A 16,627-nucleotide genomic window follows, 5' to 3' on the forward strand; every position below is an offset into this window, starting at 1 on the left:
ATATTGAAATTTACAAGCATACTTTTGTAACTTTAAATCAAACGTATTGAGTAGCTAAAGCTCTTGCAAAGTATGATCTATCCACTGACGTAGAGGGTAGAATTTTTTTTATGTAACTTTAAATCCTTTTCTATGTAGTCTTGTAATTATTTTAGTGCTACGTCTTTTAATAAGTTTCTTTTTGTGGGGTTTGTAAGCCCATATTTGAAAAAAAAATGTCGTGACTCTGTTAAATTGATATTAGTAAGTGCCAAACTAAAAATAATTTAGAAGTTGTTTAAGAATGGGTCGATTTGAATACGACTTGAGTGAATAAAAAAGTTCTATTCTAAATCAAAATTCTTTTTTTTTAGGAGATAAATCATTATTCTAAATCTTTATATATCTTCCTCCGTTTTAATACATAATCTTGTATGATATGTGGTTATTTCTAAAATGTTGCGACTGTGTTAAATAGGTATTAAGTGCAAAACTAAAAAGAATTTTCAGTATTTTCAGCTTTGTCTGAAAGCCGAGGTTACAAGTAGAATGTGCATATAAAAATCAATCTTGAAAGATGCTAATATATATCCATCTTCTTCAAATTTTGAAATATGCCCTCAAGACCAATACTTTTTAGATGTTTTGTAGGAATATAAATTATAAACGAGCAAATTATAGTGGCAAGAAATCTATAGAACCTGATACTCAGAATTGTTTACTTCTTTCTCTCTATGGTTTATAGGTTTTGCTAACTAATGATTCCATCGACATTTTGCTAACTAAAAATTATATTTTTAGCTTTCACAGTGCATCGCAATAAAGTTCCCATACAAGCTAAAAATACGTGGGGGTATTACTATATATGCAACATATATTAAGGGATACTACTATCTTATTATATGAATTATTAATATTTCATGAATTATCCATTCTATAAGTTATTTATTAAACACTGTAAAAAATTATTTATTAAACTAAAAAAAAGGGACATAACTTAATATTTTATTTTTTATATATTGATAATATAATCTAATAGTCTGTATTTGTTTTCCTTATTTCTTAAGAAGTTAATTATTCTTTTTACTTTATACACACACACGATTAAAAAATGTCATATTATTTTAATAAAGAAGAATTAGTCATTAGATTGGTTATTACTATTATGGTTTTTATTTGATGAAAATGAATTAATTTGTTAATATAAATGTCATATATTTAAATAAAATGTTGCACTGATAATATATATTCAATTTTTTTTATATTAATAAAAGAAAATGTATATTTGAGAGTCATAAGGTGAAAAAGGAAAATCTATATCTGGCCGTCCAAATAAAAGAATATGTTCGAGAGGTATACGTTGCAAAAATAAAAAGTTGCATTAAATTCTTCTCATCCTTTTTCTTCTTCCACCTTATAGTTGTTTGGGTGGACAACAAAAAGATACTTTGGACGTACGATCCAAGATATTCTGATTCCATATAATAAGGGAATCACTCACTGATTTTATCATCTTATTCCATATTTGCATCCACATATATAGAGAAGAAGGAGATTCTCTCTTTATTATTATCTCTTGCTCCTAACAAGACACAAGAAGTATCATAAGTGGGCGATGCCTCGCATATTAATTCTATGAATGTGTGTGTACGTGATTTGAGCAAACGCCCAAGGAAAGTAAGCATGGCATAAGGATAAAAAAATAATTCTGATTGCTTGTTTGGTTGGGGTAGAGAACGTACCCCACTCACACTCCAAGTCATTTCCACATATTCCAACAATCCGTTTTTTTGCTACTTGATGAGATTCATAAATGGATATACATCACTCATGTATATTTCATCAACCAATGCATATTTCTTGGTTCCACACATGCTATGAGAGGAACTCCACAAAGGCAATATATACAAACAATATAACAAGCAATTTACCCACAAAGTTGTCCATTCCATCTTTTCACAATTCTTTGCGATCTATGTAATACAAACCTTGCCACTTCTTGGCACTTTGAAGGTACATTGGCCATATAAACCCTAACAATCTCATAATAACATACTCTTAATTATAAGACTTAAAATTGAAATAATATTTTTTAAATTAGTTATTTTTAGACTATAATACTCATAATTAAAAGAAGAGAGATTATGCATTGCAAAATTAATAATTAAAAGAGAGAATAGTATTAATGTCAAAGATAATTTTAGAAAAAAATTATAAATTTAAGATAAATTTATTATTATTAACTACATTAATCAATTTTATTAATCTTAATGAATTCGATAATTATATTTTTTAATTAAATCTTATAAATATAGGTAATTGTATTTTTTTTAATTAAATATTATAAATATAAACAAAGAGTATCACAATACAGATTAACGTATATTGCCATATCTTCTTTTTACCTGAAACAAAACATGCACAACCCTGACATTAATTGCTGAAAGTTAATTTTGTAATTTACACACAACACTGATAAAATGTTTGTTTTTCTTATCCGCTGACTAAGCAATCATATCACGAAGGTTGGTTTCTTCTAGATCACTGTGGTTTTGAATTATACCTTACCTGTGAGTCAATTTTATTTTTAGTTTTCTAAATTTAAATTTATTTATTTTAGTCTTTACAATTTAAAAAATTATTATTTTTTATTTGTTTATAAAAAAACATTTCAAGTCACCTCAAATCAATATCATAATTTTTTTTTCTTTTTTTTATGAAGAGAAACTAAATACACATTTAATTTTTTTTATTAACTTGTTTTTTTTACTCACAAGAAGAACATAGAGATGGACAGTGAATGATGAATTCAGAAAATTAGTTTAGTGGGAGAAAAAAAAATAGACCATAATATTTTCATAGAAAAAATATTATAATTTTTTTACAAAATACATAATTTTATGACAATTTTTTAAATGCCTAAATTTCTATAAATTATAACTACTTTTTACACATCAATATATTTTCTCTCCCTTTTTTTTTGAGAGAAAACATAGGTATATCATTTCATTCAGAGAGTATAATATAAGATGAAATATATCTAAAGACATGAGAGCTAACATAAAATCTTGAAGTCTTTATTAAGTTATGAACTACAAGATTGACTTGCCTCTCTATAAAACTCATCCTTGAGTTTGATAAGTTGAAAACAGAAACTATACATTTATTTAAAACGGAATAGAAGATAGAAGAGCCTTTTGAAGAGTTCATAAAATGATGAACCACTGATTTGCAATCCATCTCGAAAGTGACATTCTGAGTTTTGAGTTGCTGAATCCAGAGAATAGCTTGATGAAAAGCCCAAGCCTTATATTTTCTCTTATAAATTTTTTACCTTCATTTAAAAAAAAATTGCCTTGTGAGGGCAACACCTATTTTTCTTATATGTGAAAATTTTGTTTTATTAAAGATTTGTAAGTAAGAAAAAAAAATGCTTGTGGAGACAATTGCTCCATATCACTATGAGTGCATCCCCCAGTGGCGATGGGAACACGTGATTTAGTTCCCAATAGTCATGGGAATATATTGATTGGGATGTGCAATGGAAAAGCGAAAACTTACTTTGAATTTATACATAGCCTCCACGTATATTAAGCTTTTCTTATCGCACAACTGTCGAACGCATAAACTAAAGAAACCAAGAAAGAGAATATACTACTTTCTCCAAAAGTTATTGGATTGGTGGTGTGGCCATTAAAAGCATATTCGTAAGCCTTTTTCTAATCATACAAAAATAAAATGCTTTTCCTATGAATATACCAAATTTAAATGTGTATTGAGCCAACAAATTCAAATTTCATCGATCAAATTCTAAGGTCATGATCATTTCAATTGATAGATTTTGAAAGCAAGACACAAAAGGTGAGGGAATCCAAGCTTTTTATTGGGAACTATACGTTGTTTTTTTATATTCTATATGTATGTTGAGAATAATCTATTTTATCTCAAGTATGGCCTATATATTATACAGAGAAAATAATATATATATATATCGGTTAAATTATAAATTTGATCTTCCTATTTATTTCATAATTTGATTTTGGTTCTTTATATTTTAATTTATAAAGTTAGTCCTCCAATTTTTACAATCTCATTGTTTCAATTCCCAACTCCAAGATTGGAGGTTAACAATTACTTGTCAACATTGATCGTCACGTGCCATGTTCTTATTAGACGTTGATCGTCACGTGTCGTATTTTTTATTGAACATTATTTTCATGCACCTAATTAATGTCAACCTTTAATAAAATCGTAACACGTGTCGATCAATGTCCAATAAAAATGCGACATGTGATGGTCAAGGTAAATAATTAATTGTTAACGTTTAATTTTGAGATTGGAAACTGAAATAACAAGATTACAAAAAATTGGAAGACTAAATTCCTGGATTAAATTATAGAGAAACTAAAATTGAATTATATATATATATATATATATATATATATATATGAACAAGTGGAAAAATCTTTACTATATAAATATTTGAATATTTTTAGTTGATAAAATATTAAAAATATGAAAGTTTATCAATTATTAATTTAAATTAATTATTTTAGCATGTAAAATATATAGGATAAATGTTTATTTTTTGTATAATTATAAATTTATAATAAATAAATAACTTTAAATATATAGTAAATTATAAATAAAAATTGCAAATAATAAATGTTTTTAGACATATACATTATATTTGTAATCATGAAAAATTATATCTATTTAAAAATTATAATAATTTCTATTTTGAATTAGAGTGTTTCTAGAAACTATTCTTTAACCATAGTATTTTCTTCAACGAGATTTTTTTTAAGAAATTATTCATATAGTTAAAAATATCCTTATATCAGAATATAAATTTTTGTTATAAATCTAGAATATAATTTATTAAGTAAAAAATATTTTTTTATTATGAATTTTAATTTTAATATTTTTTATATTTAAAAATATTTATTTATATTATTTTTTAGCTAAATAAATAAATATTTATCCTGTACATTACATTGGTAATTTATATTTGTGATACAAGGTTATTTTTAAATATTCATAATTTATTTTAAAAATGATTGGATTTATATAAATAAAGATGAAAATTACATATTGAATGAAATAAACAGTTAAGAAAATTAAATACACAAATAGAGATAAAAGAAGAATCTTTTGAGATGGTGTGAAAAAGAAATTGAGGCTATTTATTAAAATCAAAATAAAATAAAATTATAATATAATTTTAAAAGTATGGGTGCCAAAAGAGACTAACCTGTCCTAACCCACCTGAAGTGAGATGAGATGGGTGGACCCAACCATAGAAAATAGGTATAAAAAATACAAATAAGTGGGTTGATAGATTGACTCTGGAAAAGATACAATAACATATTGTTGGATTATAAAATGGTAAGTACCACCAAACAAAAAAAAAAGGAAAATATTAAAAAAATAAAATTAATTTATTTTTAAAATCGCTTGATTTATTTTACATGCATATACATATTACATTTTTTAATTATATTAAAATATAAATGTATTTAAATATACCTTAAATGTTAGTGGGTTAGAGGGTTAATTTATCTATTGCCCGCTATCAACTTGCTGGGTTGGCTGGTTAGGTTAATTAGGATGAGTTTGTGAATTGATTCATTTAACTTAACCCGCAATTAATTTTTGTTCAGTTAGGAGTGTTATTGATTCAATGGATTCAACTTGCTTGCGACCCCAATTTGAAAGGAATAAAAAGTAAAAGTAAAATTAAATGCTTAATATATGAAATTTGGATAAGATATGTGGTTCAATCAGTGCAAAAATAAAATATGAAGATTCAGAATTTATAATATAGGAGTATATTACTGTTTCTTACTTTGTACCTTTACATATTTATTTATTTATTTAAGGGAATTAAATTCTAACTTATGATCTTCCTTTTTAGCTTTTCAGTAATTAGGGACAATCAAACACTACTCTTTATTTGTTAGTTTTTTTTATGGAAAAATATATATTAATATTTGTTAGTTTAGTAAAAAAGATTTAAATCTGTGATTTCTTTATTTATTAGTTCTCCAATCCCTTTGACCTACGTACAAAGGTGATTGATGGAGCTTTCGAACCACAATTTACAATAAAGCAATGGCCTTAATATATCATTTTTTGTGTCTACTCCTTATCCTTATTTTCTCGATTATCACAAGTGTAATTTAATTGTTACACAACCTCCACTCCAATTTTAAACAATCTTTCAAACATATGTTGGGAAAATGGCTTACACATAGTTAGAAAGTTCCTAGCTACGACTAAACAGCAACTAAGAATAAGTTTATGTTTTATTGATATAGCATGTTTGGATCAGATTTTGAAAGGTTGATCAACTCTTTCTCTCCACGTTCCATGGTTAAAATATGTGGAAGCATATATATATATATATATATGCGTGTTTGATTTGGGGTCAGGAAATTGATTGAGTCTAAACTTATTTTATATATATTTTTATATATTTAATTTCACATTAAAGAAAAATTCAAAATTGAATTTAAATCCAAAATTGATTATGAATTGAAGAAATTTTAAGTAACTTTTACGTTGAATTCAAAATTTTATATTAAATTTTACTCTTAACTTGATTTTATAATAAAACATCTAAATATAAACTACTCACTTTAAAATCAATTTTAACAAAAACTAATTCTATTCAAAATCAATTTTTGTGGATGCCATCCAAAACACATATATGTTGTTTGAAAGTGGATTTGATTTTTCACGCTTCCACATCGTTTCTAAACACAAAACTAATCAAAATTTCTAAATGTCAATACCCTGGAACAAAATCTTAAAATTGAGTTTTCGGACCTATATCACTCTAGATTATCGAGGATTTGTAATTTTAGATAACTATTTGAATTCATATCGTTTGGTGTTAATTGCAGGATTTCTACGACAATCAATCTCGTATATATAAAGAGGATGATTTGGACTCTTCTTTAACCAAAATAAATTCCTCGAAGGGACTTTAGTTTCTCTTCCTTATCGGAAGAAAGGTACACTACTAGAAAATAAGGTTTTAACATCGGTTATTTAAGACTTTCAACATCGGTTATTAATTGATGTTGAAAGTACCGATGTGGAAAATAGTATCATTAACATGTGACATCGGTTTTTTAAAAACTGATGTTGTAAGTAACATTTCACATCAGTTTTTTAAAAATCTGATGTTGTAAGTGATATTTAACATCAGTTATTTAAATAGACGATGTTATATGATATGAATTATGAAGAAAAAAAAGTTATAAATCTATAAATCAACATCGATTTTTAAAAAACTGATGTTGTTAGTGACATGTAACATCGATTTTTAAAATAACCGATGTTAAATGTGATATTTGACATCGGTTTTTAAAAAACTGATGTTGTAGGTGACATTTCACATCGGTTTTTAAAAAAACTGATGTGAAATGTTACTTACAACATCAGTTTTTTTAAAAACCGATGTTAAAAAATGTTGAGGTAAGTGACATTTAACATCAGTTTTTAAAAAAACTGATGTTGTAAGTAACATTTCACATCAGTTTTTTTAAAGACCGATGTTGTTTTAGAAATTTATTTTTAACATGATGTCTGTTTTTTCAATAAATCCCAAAAATAACCTGCAAATTTTAAAATCAGACCACACAACATATAATTTTCATTCTGTTTTGAAACAGTTTTTACCAGAAAATTCAATAAGAAATTTACTAATTACTATGAATTTAAAACATATTTAATGTTGAGACATGAATTGTAAATTAAGTAAGTAAATATAAACTACAATTACAAGATTGTCTAAACATCCTAAGTTTCATTTTTCACTTTCAAATAGTACTTTGCCCACTGGTTGCGAAGCGCCTTCAATCTTTCTGGTTCCAATGGTCTAGGATCAGTGAAATACTGCATGATATAATAAAACATAAGTTAATAATATATTAGCAATCATAATAATATGAAATTTGGTGAATTAAAAATTACCATTTCCCAATTATTCTGGAAATTTCCTAAGATTATAGTTGACATCCAATGCATGACGTAATACCCACACTCAGTGCTTCCTTTTTGTCTATTACACTAAATACATTATGAAATTTAGATATGCAACGTTCAGTACAAATTAGTCTACACAATACTAAAATATAAGTGAAAACATATTGTTTAAATAACTTACTTTAACAACAATCCACCTAGCAGGAGTCTTGGATTTACTTTGTTGAGTATCGTCAAGTCCTTTCAAAGCACTATTGAATACAAACATAGATTCTTATTGTACATTTAAAATTTTGATTTACCTGACTAATGCTAATGCAAATATATTAAAAAACAACACTGACCTATTAATTATGCCTTTGAGGTAGTTGTCTGGCTTATTATGCAACGAACAAAACCAAATGACAACATTTTCCTTAGGCAAAATGACGACCATTTGCCAATGTGCACTGCAGTGGAGACCAATATATGTTATTATACTATTATACATTATTTAAATTCATTTGTTGAGTTTAAGTTACCCATTCAAGTAGGCTCCTAGGTACACATCTCGTTTTGAATTTTGCATCCAGTTCTTAATGTAATTTTCTGATTCAAATTGTGATTGGCCAGATCTCTGGATAGACTGTGGCTCGAGGAATCCATACACATCGATATTCCCAGCTCGCATACTTGTCTCAGTCATATGCCTATTATTGTTAACACAAAGTAAATTATGCATGAAGGTAAAACAATAAATTAGGTAACTAACAATAATCTAAATTGACTTACAGAATCCACAACTGTATAACAGATATGCTGAGACATTGACCACCATGTGCAATTTCAGACAGATCTTCATGCTTTATGTACAAGGGAAAGTTTTCATTAAATAGGCCAAACAAGGTAGCATCCCACATAACCTGCAATGGCTTCAGAAAAAGCTGTGGAATGGTCAATGTCATTAGATATAGCGGATCATCGACCTCATCATCCGGCCTATCTGCAGGTTTCGCGGGTCTCACAGCTCCCTGTTTATCCAACATAATTAATTGACATAATTTAATCACAGTAAACATTTTAATTGGAAAAATAAGCATTTAATGACACTAAAATACCTGTTCTGATAAACGCTTGACTAGATGTGTCGACCAAGCAAGGAATGTGTTAAGAGCCTGTCCCACGACCTTAACCTCTTTAGTGGGTACAGGAATGGGAGCATCTACATCTCTAATCTCCTCAACACCAACCTTAACTTGATCATGCAGCAAAGGAATGTTGTGAATTGTTGTAGATCCCTCATAAACTCTTCCCAGGGCAACCAGGCGAGAAGGATATTCTTCAATATACAACCCACATTTGTATGAGTCACCGGTGTCTAGATCGTTCCCTGAGGGATCAACACAACTCTCCTTTGTGCTGACACGAGCAGCTGAAGGACCAACATCAGGTTCAGGAGGCAGTGCGAGTCCCTGTGATTGCATTTGGCTGAGGGATAACATTAGCCGTCGAGTGACTTTTTCTGTGATTGAATCCTCTAGTTGGTCCTTGATTTGTTGCGTCAACTGTTGCAGGTATTCGGGAGCAATGGAGGAGGTCCTTGAAGCTGATCCAAAGTATTGTTTGATGGTTATACCGGCTCTTACAGCACGCACACGACCAGGGTGTTCTGGTCGCCCAATGGCAGCAGTCAGTATATCATGACGTCCATGGGTAACAAAGGAACCCTGTGAGGCCTGCTCCTCAAGCGCATCCTGTGAAGAACACATTTATTCTATACTTAATCACACAATAAAAAAAATAATTACAATTATGAATTGAAAGTGACTTACAATCTTGTCAGCAATTTCCTTTGCTGCTTCAGATGTCATGTCACCAGTTTTCTTGGTGCGGGCTAGCTTCCACTTCACGTGTCGTTTGATGGGAGATGGAGGATCAATGACGGTGTCAGTGCTTCCGGATTGAGTTGCTTCCTCTAGTTTTTTCTTTCTCTTCTCATCCATCAACTTTTTTTCTAAATATTCATAACCCCCACGAGACATCACGTGAGGGGCAGTGTTTTGTTTTTGGACAGCTTGTGCTTTTTTTCGAACATTCTGTAAAAATGAAACATTAATGAAACTCATGATTACAATGTATTATAATAAGTTCATTTAAAGTTAAAAAAATGAAAATCCCAAATTAGTTACCTCCCATGAAGGGTCTCTACGGCTCTGGCAAAATTGGGTCCATTTCTCCTTGCTAATGCCGTACATTTTGCATACAGTGTCATCAACACTATCCTTGTCAGCTGCAAGTGCCCATTTCGACGTCAAATCAGACTTAAACTGTCTCCACCGCTACCCCACAGTCTGAAGTATTTTCTTTTTTGTCCTTAAATCAGATGCTTCAGGGATATCAAATTCAGCCTAACAAAGAGTAAATTAGGTTTTATTAATACTAAATTCAAATATTTGGCTAACAAACAATATGGAACATGAAATAATACATGATACCTGAATATCCTCCCATATCAAATCCTTCTGAGTAATAGGGACATGCTTCCAATTTTCGTATGTGACATCCACCTTATCACGAGCAACGATCCCTAAATATGTTCTAAATTTCTTGCTGTGGGGACCGTCTGCTTTGCCAGTAACAGGATCCACATGGACAAGGGGTCTCTCTGCCCCAACTGGTCTAGTCGCCAATAATCTTAGGCGTGAGGCCTTTCTAGTCCGCTTCAATGGTGGTGACGACGAATGCGATGTTACACCAGTAGAAGGAGGAGGAGGCGGAGGAGAGTTTGACTGTGTAGCCATTTGGCTGTGAAAAAAAAAACATTAATTCAATATGTTATAAAAAATAAATGCGTATGAATGTAATTAAATGAATTGAAATTAAGTACAAAATAAAAAAAAATTACATTAGACGATGTTAATTAATTCTCCTTCATCGTGATCATTACGATTAGCATGAACATCGTCAGTTTCTTCTCCGATGACATTAGGTGACAATTGTGTGGACAAAGGACTAACATAAGTATCAATGTATGAATAATCATCTTCAACATTGACACCTATTGTTTTTCCATGTAAAACCACTGACCACCTTTGATCACAAGGGTCTTCGACATAAAATACTTGTTTCGCTTGTTCTGCCATAATGAAAGGATCATTCTGGTATGCGAGTTTGTTAAGATCCACCAACGTAAATCCCACATCATCGGTCCGCACACCGGTATTACTGTCAACCCACTTACATTTGAAAACACAGACAGTGAATTTGACATAGTTAAGCTCCCAAATTTCTTCAATGAAACCAAAGTAAGGGATGAAAGCTACACAAGGATTGTCATCATGTACACTAGCGAAGTGTTGAGATTCAGCCCTTAGGGTAACCCCACTGTTTTGCATTGTACTTTTTTGGTCTTGTGCTTTTGTATAGAAGGAATACTTGTTTATATCATATCCTTGCCAAGTTATAACATTTCTTTTAGGTCCATCTGCTAGCTTTCTCAACATTTCAGAAGCATTATCATCAGCCAAGATTGTGTGTTTAAACCAATCTAGGAAAGTCTTGTTATGTTTTTTCAACACTGAGTTCTTCGACATTTTTGGATTACTTTGTTTGACTAAATTTTCATGACGAACTATGTATGGCAAAACTTCATTACTATTATTCAACACATACAAGTGAGCTTGTTGCAAATCTTCTACACTTGGAGTGATGACATGCAGTCCTCTTGAACCCTTACCTCTTACTCTTTCGTCATGCCGAGACTCGGGAAGCCCAACAGGTTTAGCTTTTTCGTATGTCATCCAGTATTTGTCGTCTTCCATTCAAACAATTGATGCAAGGACAATAATATTTTCCATCTTCATCCGGTTGACCTCTTTCTGAAGCAAATTGTAAGAATTGCTCGACGCCTTCCTCATATTCTGGGCTGATGCGACTTTCATTCATCCAACTTCGATCCATCTAAGTAATAACTCGGTCATACTCTCAAAGTTATTCGATGCATGAAAATCTCACTTTTTTATTAAAGGTGTGGCCCTATCCCATTCGGCAAGACCGTCTTTTATGGTAGCTTCATACATCAGGGTTAATTCTATTTTGTTAAATTTGACAAAATTTTGGCAGCATTTCGCATTGGTCTCTAAGTACACGACATGAAATCGGTGAAATTAATTTCCCGATAATCAAGTATGCACTCAGAGAACAACTAGAAATGCACTACCAAAATTTCATCAAATTAAACAAAATAATTTTAACCTTAACACATGAATCTACCATAAAAATATCAGTCTCCCCAAACTGTCCAAACGGACAATTCAAGATTGAATACAATGATTAATGCAAACTGTCCGCAAGAATCATTGCATCCAATCTCAAACGGGAATCTAAGGTTCACTCATCATGAACACAATTTGTATAGCATATATCAATTGTCATTAATGGCAGTGAACACGTAATAAAAATATTCATTGGTAACAAACATTTGTACCTGTGATGATGAGCAGCACGGTCCAAAATGAAAGCAAGAATCAAAGAAATAACTGAATGAACACCTACATAAGACAATTTTGTGTATGATAAAAAAAAGAGTAAGATTAAGTATAACAAGCGCTCAGAAGATATGAAAACAATTTATTCTAAATTATATAAAAAAAAATGTCTTACTTCTTTCTCTTTTCGGATATATATATATATATATATATATATATATATATATATATATATATATATATATATATATATATATATATATATATATATATATATATATATATATACACACACGCACACACACAACTTCTATTACCTCTCAGAAGATCACAGAACTGCACTGTGGACAGGCCCAGTCACAGGGTCCCCCACTTTCTTTATGGCTTCAAACGTTGTGCCATCCACTAGTATCCCTGTCATTGAATCAAGTCGTGTTATTGCATGTCTCATTAGAAAATGACATGACATGAGTTTAATTTAATTATAACGAGAAGTGTTAAAAACCTATATATTTTTTTAAAGCATTCTTTTAATCAAATTTTTTATAACGAGTTAAACCTTATTGAAAATATAAACTGCTCTGCTCTGTCTCCGTGTGACACAATTTTCATTATTCATATAACCAAACTCATCCAATAATAGTAGTACACTCGATCGGAACATAAATAACAAAAGGGTAATAGTAGGAATTCAGAATACTGTTAAATTATAAGATGAATCTCACAAAATTAATAAAATAATAAGATATGAATCTCACTAAATAATTAATAAATATAATTTTTTTTAATGGGTAGTAACAAGTAATTTTATTGTCAGCTTGTGAGAACAGAATAATAAAAACAAAAAAAGTACCGTCAACTTTAGTTGAGTTGTTAGTCTTCAATCTTAATTACCCACGACTCTTCTCATCTTCCCAGTTCCAACTACCTGTGCAATGCATGCCGTCAATGCTCAGAATAAATCATAATCTGCTATTTTTGTATTACCCTCTCTCCTTAGTATTTTTGAAAAAGTAAAGTGTATTATAAGTCCCCTTAGTAGCATATTGATTCAATCTTGTCCAACATTATCAAGATACGCTAAATCAATCCCAGTGATATATTGATTAAATTTGAGCTATATTTTGTCAGATTTTATTTTAGCGATTCCATTTTAAAAGGCAAAAGAGAACAAATACACAAACAAATATCTTCTTGGTGGTGGGGCCAGTCTGCAAATTTATTAATAGCCTAATGAACTCTACGAAGTACACTAAAGATCATGAACTAAAAAACATAAACAAGTTTATAGATTTTGTCACTAGTATGGCAATCATACAAGTTTACTGATTAAGGTAGAAGTAACTTGTGATATCAGGGATTTAAATCCTGAAGTGTCTACTCTGGAGATAATACTGTGTAGATTCCTAATAAAAAAATAAAACAAAAAAGATGTGTTATACTAAAGTAAAAAAGCTTTTCAGTCATAATAGCCTAAACATTGATTATATAGATTTTTTAAAATTTTACTTCGGAAACCAGTGCCATCTTAGTGCCAGTTGTGTATTTTTTTTTTTTTGTTAACCAAACTCTATTGTACATTATTAAGATAAAATTTTGACAGAAGAATAACACTAAAAAAATAAATAACTATATCTAGTTTTATCTTCAAATAAATCCTTTTGGCATTTAAGCTAATAGGAGGGAGTGGTTAATGTGTCCTGACCAAGTGAAAAAGGAAAGCCAGGCCAAGCTATACTCTTGGACAATGGTATGGCTGTGCAATAGTGCATGTTTGATTTTCAAGCTTCTCATAACAAATGTCTTCCAAACTTCAAATATCAATCAGTATTCAGCAAGTTCAAACATCAAAACCACAACTATTAAATCCCACAGTTAAAATTACAATCAACAATACACACAAAAAAAAAGTCCTTAAGAACTGACACGCAATCGATTTGGTAACACTAAAAGGAAAACAAGGCACATTCACTTCAATCACAACGTAACATAGGTTTTCTATCCAATTAGATTAATACAGTTCAAACCAACCAAACCTAAAATATTACATCCCCTTTTCTAATTTCTCGTTTCAAAACAAAAAATATATATATAATCCTATACAAACAACGACTCCGTAGTATGATGAATAGAGAATGCGTAATGTAATAAGGAAAAGGAAAAGTGAGAAGGGAAGAGAAGAAGCGTACCGAAGAAGAAGAAGAAGAAGAAAGGGTTTGAGAGAGTGAGAGTAAAAAGGGTAGAAGCGAGAGAGGCGCGATTCTGTGTAGTGACTGATGGGTTTTGTCTACAATTGTTCTTTTTTGACCGTGTCTAGCACTCTTTTAGTTTAGAACGAACGAAATGTTACACTTTCAATTTCATGATGGATCCTACATCATCAGCACCCCCAAATACTTAATGATTACACGTGAATTAACATATTTTGGCTTTAATTAATTCGATGATGAATGTCATCAGACTTTTTTTATTCATAAGCAGTCATTTCTTAAATATGTGTCATGAAACACGTTTTCTTATTGTATTTATTTATGAGTTTATTTTAATACATTATTATTATTATTATAAAATATATTTTAATTAATTAAAATTATTTTAAATATAATATTATAATTATTACAAAATTCAATAAATTTTAATTATAAAAAAACATGCTTAGCTAATAATATAAAAATCATAATTAAATTATTTATTTATTCATTCATTCTTTTACACCGTGGCCATTAGAATTAAATTTAAACCTTAAGTAAATTGTTTAAGTTCATATTTATAAAAACAATTCAAGCATGCTCTTTGAGAATCAATTAATTGGTATTGTCAGAATCTATGTGCAATTAAATTTACGTAGGTGTGCATAAAATTCATGTAAATATACGAGAAATTTATTATGGAATAAGCAAGTAAACAATTTATCTTCACATTTAATAATTTCAGTGGTTTATTTCATAATAAAGTTGTGTTTATTATTTAAGTTAAATTTTCATACACTATTAATGCAAATATATTTTAAACTATTAAATAATTATAAATTATGTTAAATATGATAATTAATGTAATTATTATAAAATCTACCAATTAAATTATACACGACAATCTATGTAATTAAATAGAAGTATTTTTTTTAACTGCCAGAAATTTTAAATAAATTATTTTTGTTAATGAGTGTTTTAAAATATTAGTTAAAAATTATTTCATGTTTTTTTTTCAATTTTTTTTAATTTAGGTCTTAAAATAATATTATTGAAAAAGTTCTGATAATTAATCATTTTAAAGAGAATATTTTTTTTTTCATTTACTCAAAATCTGTGGACCGTTTACACCAGATTTTAATGGAAGTAATATTTAAATCTCTCACGCGCGAGTGACTGCTTTCTCTCCCCTTTCTTCAAGAATTTGGATTACATTGGTAGTTAATTAATTACTAGTACAATGTATGCCCAATAAAGTAGTCGAATTTAGTTAACCCATGTGAATTTTCATAATTATTACGACATGACCCAAACAATCAATGTGGCTGCTCCTAGAAGGAATTGTTAGAATAAAAAATGAACCCAATTAGACGTTTAATAGACTTAATCATGATCAACATCATTAACGTTTAGTTTTCATTAAAACCAAATTAATAGTTAAATTGTTTTGATCCAATTAAACTTTGTCGTCTAAAATACGGAAAGAAAAGTTTGTTGAATAATTAGTATTACCAGTAATTACTCTAAATTTGTTATTTCCTATATTAAATACATGCCGACTAAGTTAAATCAGTTTGCTGTTTTATTAGTAAAATAGAAAAAACTAGAAAATAAATCCTTTTGTTATTTCCTATATTAAATACAACTTTTGTCTACTCTAAATTTTATCCACTTATCTTCAAATAAATCCTTTTGTTATTTTTCTTACCTTTTATTAGTAAATAAATATTTTATCCTTAATATTAAAATAATCATATTAAATAAATTAAATAAATTTTTATTTTAATAATACTTATTTCAAAAAAGAAAGAAATCCCTACATATTCTACGACCTCTATTTCAAACATATTAAAAAAAAAGAAAACTAAAAAGTCACCGGCCCAACGACTTCTAAAAAAATCAAATTTCATAATAAAGTCAAAGAAATTTGGACCAACAATGTTTTTTTTCATCTACAAGATCCAAATCCAAAATCTTACTTTAACTCACTACTATTTG

The 16,627-nt window shown here is 29.2% G+C and overlaps 1 protein-coding gene and 1 long non-coding RNA gene across 2 annotated transcripts; both read right to left on the reverse strand.

The window, feature by feature from the left end:
- Window positions 1–7,661: 7,661 nt before the first annotated feature.
- LOC114395113 lies at window positions 7,662–8,021 on the reverse strand. Its single transcript, XR_003662950.1, has 2 exons — window positions 7,963–8,021; window positions 7,662–7,884 (listed from the first exon to the last, which is right to left on the reverse strand). It is a non-coding gene; the product is annotated as an uncharacterized LOC114395113 (long non-coding RNA).
- Window positions 8,022–8,106: 85 nt separating this feature from the next.
- LOC114397455 lies at window positions 8,107–11,267 on the reverse strand. The gene is made up of 8 exons (XM_028359488.1): window positions 10,859–11,267; window positions 10,449–10,758; window positions 10,143–10,361; window positions 9,786–10,049; window positions 9,072–9,707; window positions 8,746–8,984; window positions 8,601–8,663; window positions 8,107–8,116 (listed from the first exon to the last, which is right to left on the reverse strand). Exons 3-8 carry the CDS (start codon window positions 10,206–10,208, stop codon window positions 8,107–8,109), a joined length of 1,278 nt encoding a protein of 425 aa, XP_028215289.1. The 5' UTR covers window positions 10,209–10,361; window positions 10,449–10,758; window positions 10,859–11,267.
- Between the last annotated feature and the right edge of the window lie 5,360 nt (window positions 11,268–16,627).

The sequence above is a fragment of the Glycine soja genome, chromosome 18, assembly GCF_004193775.1.
Source record: "Glycine soja cultivar W05 chromosome 18, ASM419377v2, whole genome shotgun sequence".
NCBI classification, from domain to species: domain Eukaryota; kingdom Viridiplantae; phylum Streptophyta; class Magnoliopsida; order Fabales; family Fabaceae; genus Glycine; species Glycine soja.

Excerpts from the sequence above, each read along its gene's own strand:
- LOC114397455 (XM_028359488.1), bottom strand. The coding sequence starts at position 10,208 with ATGTACGGCATTAGCAAGGAGAAATGGACCCAATTTTGCCAGAGCCGT. Across the intron at positions 9,708-9,785 it reads AGGAAATTGCTGACAAGATT|GATGCGCTTGAGGAGCAGGC; the intron begins GTAAGTCACTTT and ends TGTTCTTCACAG. Across the intron at positions 8,664-8,745 it reads GTTATACAGTTGTGGATTCT|GCATATGACTGAGACAAGTA; the intron begins GTAAGTCAATTT and ends TAACAATAATAG.